Source organism: Ctenopharyngodon idella, chromosome 2 (genome assembly GCF_019924925.1).
Source record: "Ctenopharyngodon idella isolate HZGC_01 chromosome 2, HZGC01, whole genome shotgun sequence".
Classification (NCBI taxonomy): Eukaryota; Metazoa; Chordata; class Actinopteri; order Cypriniformes; family Xenocyprididae; genus Ctenopharyngodon; species Ctenopharyngodon idella.
In genome coordinates this window covers 42,958,427-42,964,716 of record NC_067221.1, presented here as the reverse complement: position 1 = coordinate 42,964,716, position 6,290 = coordinate 42,958,427, and the positions used below count along the sequence as shown (strand labels likewise).

Genomic DNA, 6,290 nt, shown 5'->3' with positions numbered 1-6,290 from the left:
TCTTTGAAGCCGTAGCCCTCGGCACACTTCATCTGTGTGATGTGCTGCAGCAGGTCGGCCACGCGGATGGCGGGATGCAGCTGCGCCGTCTGGTACGGCACGTCCACGGCCTCGCGCTTGCGCAGCGAGTGTGTGTGCGACGAGTGTGTGTGCGTGTGCGACTGCACCAGGCTGCTGGTGTCGCTGGTCAGGGTTTGAGTCTCGTCTGCAACACAAGACAGAAAACATGCACTGAAGAGCTCGTCTGTGGAAACACACACACACTCGCGCTTCCTTTTACAGTGACGACACACACACACACACACACACACGTCCCAGTGATTTTAAACACGTAGTTTTAAATTAAAGGAATAATTCAGAATCGTTTATTCCAAACCTGCACACTGTGATTTCGGGAAAACTTTACACTTATAATGAACAAATGCTTCTAAAGCATTTATTAATCTGATTCAATGTTCAACCAGTGTTTTATTATAGTTTTTATTAATAATTTGAATTGTTTTTATTTTTATATTTTAACGTAACAGAAAAAAACAAGAGCGTGCAGGTTTGGAACGACATGAGAACAAATAAATAATTTATGAATGGTTAAGGCAAGACCTCAGGTGAATAAGTAATTAATAAATTAAAATATTAACTAATAGTCATCACCGTACTTCCGCATTTGATTAATTACATTAAGAATCACAGATTACAAGTTTTCTGAAATGTTATGTTTGAATATGCAAATGAGACATTGTCTAATTAAATATGCACTAATTTGCATACATTTCCAGAAAAATCTGAACATAGATTCATAATTCCGGTTTGATTTTGTTGACATATTGTTTTTTCCAGAAGGAATTTTGGATATAAATATCACACTTTCACCATATTTTCAGGAATAAAGTGTTGTATAAATCAGCTGAATGATATATGAATATAGATATAAACTATAAATTAAAATGATAAATAAAACAAATTAATTATTTATTGAATAAACAGGAAATTCAGTTAAAATTGTAATAAATAACAAAAATAAATGAATTAATGTATTATTTATTCGTATTAAGTCATAAAAATGGATTTTGAATAATAATACATTTATTCATATATATATATATATATATATATATATGTATATCAAATATAAAATGAAAAATGAATTATTTATTAAATATTCAGTTAAAATTATAATAAATTAAAATAAATAAATGAATAAATTTGAAAAATTATAATATTAAAAATTAAAAATTGAAAAATTAAAAAATATATATATAAACATTAATTAAAATTGAAATAAATAAAACAAATTAATTATTTATTAAATAAACAAAAAGTTTACTTAAAATTATAATAAAATAAATAATAAAATAAATAAATGAATAAATGTATTATTTTTTAAATATTAAGTCATAAAAAGGAAAAAAAATTATATATATATATTAAAATACAAATTAAAATTGAAATAAAAATGATGATGATGATGATAATAAAATAAACAATGTTTAAGAAAAGAGAAAGAAAATTAAATAGAAGAAAACAGAAAATTAATATTATAAAAATAAATAAATTAATAAATGAAAATCACGAAGTAATCAATAATATTCTTTATTTTCAACATTATTTATTTATTTTTTACTTGTACAGTATGAATCAAACTGTAAAGTTTGGTGTGTTTGGAGAGATGGACTGAGACTGAAATCTACAGACGCAAAAAGTGCAATAAAACGGATGTATTTTGGATGTTTTCCTCCCAGTGTTTCTGCCTGTGGCGTCTTGCCTTAATCATCTGTATTTCTCCATTCACTCCATCAGTGTAAAAGAAGCGCGTGATCGTTTCTCATTCACTGGCGATGGATGGATCATGACACGACGTTGCAGGAAGGGGTGATGAGTGGATGTGGAGGGAGGGATCGATTGACTGCCCCGTTCGTCCATTCCTTCGTGAAATATCACGTGCCTCGTTCCTGTACAATTTCAGTGAAACACGGCTAAAATCGGCCTGTGTCCCTGTTTGGCCCTGATCTGAGATCTGCTGAGACTCACTGTGGGTGCTGTCAATCAACAGCAAAGCATGAGTGGAATGAGTGAGCGGACGCGTGATGACGGATGATCAGAAGCCACGCGGCCAATCACGACAACCCAAAGCAAAGAAGCACGATGGCGAACACACACACACACACACACACACACATGAGGAGGACGGGTGATGCTGTAACGCGTGTCTACGTCCATGCAGCTCAAAGACACATGGAGGGAGGAGAGGAGAAACACACAACCTCTGTCACTCATCAACTTACCATTAATGGGGACTTTTTAAGCAGATACATTAGAGGTTAAACGAGAGAAGAGAGAGAGACAGAGAGAGAGTGAAAGAGAGAGAGAGAGAGAGAGAGAGGAGACAGGGTTTAAGCAACAATACACCAAAGAGAACTAGCTCTGATCAGTCGAGGGCGTTCGGGGTTCGGGTGTTATGGGACTCAAATCACAATGAAGGAGAAAATGACTTTCAAAGAAACCAAAAAAAGAGGAGAAATGCAAATAAAACTGGTAAGATGAACATTAAAATCGCTTCATGGAGATCTGCGGAGCAGCGGCTCTCAACTGGTGCCTCACACGCTAAGGTCAAAGGTCACGGGCGATCGGTCTGATTAACCTCATCCTCAAAAATAATAGATGATCTGTGCTGAACTCCATGTGTTTTGTGTGGCAAATTACAGAAACAGAAAAATAATAAATTCAATAAATTAATAATATTATAATAAATAATAAAAAAAATTAAAAATGAATAAATTAGAATAAAATAATAAATAATGAAAATGGAAAAACAGAAATAATTTAAATGCATTAAACTATAAATTAAAATTATAATAAATAAAAGATAAATTAATTATTTATTAAATAAAAATTATTAAAAAAAATTATTATTAGAAAATGAATGAATAAATAAATGAAAATCACTAAATAATAAAATGTATTATTTATAAATATTAAGTTATAAAAATGGAAACATTTATAATATATGTATTAAAATATTAATTTAAATTAAAATAAAACAAATAATAAAAGTTATAGAAACAGAAATATACAATATATACAAAAAATTTAAAATATATACAAGATAGAAAAACAGACAAATAATACATGCATTCAATTCTAAATTAAAAGTGTAATTAAAATTATAATATTATTATTTATTTATTAATATTACGTGTTTTATATTCACATACATACATATATGTATGTATGTATTAAAATATTAAAATGTACATAAAAAATGAATAAATGTTAAAGACAAAAATAATAAAAAATGTTGAAAAATATATGTAATAAATTTTATATATATATATATATATATATGTTATTATAAATATATATATTAAATTATTAATCAAAATTTTAATAAAAACAAATAAATAATAAAAGTTATAGAAACCAAAATATAATAAATAAATAAAATATAAAAATACATATAATACATGTATTAAATTATTAATAAAAATTAAATATAAAAAATAAAAGTTACAGAAACCAGAAATAAATAAAAATGGAAAATACATATAATAATTATATATTAAATTATTAATCAAAATTGTAATAAAATAAATAAATAAAAGTTATAGAAACCAAAATACCAAAATATAATAAATAAATAAATAGAAAAATACATATAGTAAATGTATTAAATTGCCAATAAAAGTTATAGAAACTATAAATAAATAAATGAATATCAACGCTTGATTTGAAGGTTTTTTCTGAGTAAGCACTGCTGCTCTGTTTACAGTCACTGATGTCCAGCATTAGATCTGATCCTGAAGCTGAAGCTTGTTGAACATCAGCATCATCCCAGCTGCTCCATAAACCCTTCTGTGCCGCGGGTGAAGCTTTCCTTCCTTTTCCCTGTTTTATTGTGTAACGTAAACCTGTTCCCGCTCGAGCGATCGTTTACACGTGCCGTTAGCCGAGAGTCATTCATATTTAATACGCGCTCTGAGCTGCTATTTTTCATCGCATTACGCTTCAATTAAGTTCTCAGGCCTTGCGAGGGCGACTCTGGGGCACGAGCGCTTCAGATAAATAGAGTGTAGAGGTGGCACGAAAATGAGACAAAACCTGCTTTATTATTCTATTTTATCATAGAGTAAACCAATAAACAGCCGCGGAATAAGGAAAAGAAAAACAAGTGGGTCAGAAGGAGCCGCTAAAGGCAGAAGAAACATTAGAGAGAATAGCAGAAGAGACGCTGGAGTGGATGAACGAGACGCTGGAGCAAAAACGACAAAAAAACAAAACCTTCTTCTGCACATTTACACTGTAAAACATGAAGAATCAGCTGAACCTCACTGACCAAAAAACTATACACTGACCCACGCTTATCCAGAGACACTTCAGTTCTTCATCATCATCATCATCAGGCCAATAATAAACCCTACAACTGCAAAAACTCTGTTCTTCCTCAGTGTTTCTGTCTTGTTTTCCAGCACAAATATCTAAACATTCTTAAATCAAGATACATTTACTGGAGAAGAGAAATGACTGAAGATATTAAGACTTGTTTAATGAAAAATGAATTTGTGCTTAAAAAAAAGGAACAAATATTGCCCAGTGAGCCAATGCGCTATATCTTAGATCGATAATGTTTTTCATTTAATATTTTGTAATGTTTTTATGTTTATATATATATATAAATAAATATTTTTTTATAAATAGTTTAATAAATGCATTTAATTATAAATCAAAATATAATAAATAATTACAATAAAAATAAATCATTATAAAATAGAAATGCAATAAATGCAATAAATTATACACTATATATATATATATATATATATATATATATATATATATATATATATTATTTATAAATTATAATAAATAAAAAAATATAATAAATAAAATAGAAATTAATTATTTATTAAATAAAGAAAAAAATTACAAAATAGAAAAACAGACAAGTAATAAAGGCATTAAATTCTAAATTGAAAGTATAATTAAAAATATAATAAAAAGTAACTAAATAATAAAAAATAAAATAAATAGATAAAAATGAATAAATGGAAATTATAAAATAAAAAACAAAAGAAATTTAATTTAATTATTTTTTAATTATAACAAGTAAAAAATATAATAATAATAATAAATAAATGAATAAAAGAAAATCACAAAATAATAAATAATATTTATTATCAATATTATTATTTATTTATTTATTTATTTATTAATATTAAGTTATAGAAATAGAAAAAAATAATAAATTCACTAAAATATCAATAAAATGTAATAAAAAGTTATACAAACATCAAAAATTAAAAATATATATAAATAAAAATTGCACAATAAATACAGTTGCACTGTGTATGCTCAGCTAAGACGAAAAATAAACTTAATTCAAAGGGAAAACAAGATAATTTTTGATTGTTTTCAGCAAAAACTCACTCTGGTGCTGCTCGCGTGGAGAGAAATTATATATTTTCCAAAACATGTTTTACTCTAAACTTGCGAGAAAATCAAAGCCATAAATCTAAACAAGTTGTGTTCCAAATTTGAGGTTGATATCTCAAAAAAATGAGCTTTCAGTAAGAGTTTGTTCGGGCGCAGTACCGAACGCTTCCACTAGATGAAATTAGTCTCCCATTCATTTCCACTGCGCTCATTTCTGACGGCGAATAACACAAGTGTGACTGTTACTCAGGACCATTTGACCTTTAGGGTTAATTTTGACACATTTCTCATAATATCTTCAGTAATTTTGCATCTCAAGTAAGTGTATCTTGATTTTAGGATGTTACTGAGGAAGAACAGTGTTGTTTCCATCAGAATGGTTTGTTTAATTCATCTTTGGAGTTCTTCTGACTTTCAAGCATCTAATTTGATTGAATTGAGGAGATTAATCCAGTGTTTCTCATCGCTCGTGTGTGTGTGTGTGTGTGTGTGGACAGCGACAGCATCATCCACTCCCCCACATCCAGTCCACACGTCTGTCCATGCACATGAGATGTCAGACAGGATGTGACATCACAGCACGCACGACACGCGATGCGCATGGGATGGAGTGAAGGCGAGAGGAACCCAAAGGAAGAGAAGCGACAGACAGGTGTGGAGATGAGGAGCCAAAACAACCCAAATAAAGCAAACATGATGGAAACCGCATTCCTTCCCTCTGAATCAGACTGAAACACAAACTGCAGGAGAAGAAGAGGATCTCACCTAAGATGGCGGTCGGCACAAACGGGTCTGGAGGGAGAGTGTGACGAGCAGAAGAAGAGAAACAGAGAGACGGTCAGTACAGAAGAGAAGAGAGATGA

General features: G+C 29.7%; 1 protein-coding gene across 38 annotated transcripts in view; it reads right to left on the bottom strand.

The window, feature by feature from the left end:
- Positions 1-6,290, bottom strand: part of LOC127498784 (receptor-type tyrosine-protein phosphatase mu-like) — a 297,821-nt gene that overhangs the window by 150,794 nt on the left and 140,737 nt on the right. For 16 of the 38 annotated variants that reach the window (XM_051868535.1, XM_051868766.1, XM_051868824.1 and 13 more), the window contains 2 exons: positions 6,193-6,219; positions 1-205 (listed from right to left, as the gene is read on the bottom strand). The exon at positions 1-205 is cut by the window's left edge and continues 10 nt beyond it. The exons of 21 other annotated variants lie outside the window; for them this stretch is intronic. In XM_051868535.1, the coding sequence (XP_051724495.1) occupies positions 1-205; positions 6,193-6,219 (232 nt within the window). The remainder of the gene's footprint in view (positions 206-6,192; positions 6,220-6,290) is intronic. One more of the 38 variants, XM_051868564.1, reaches the window with a different exon arrangement.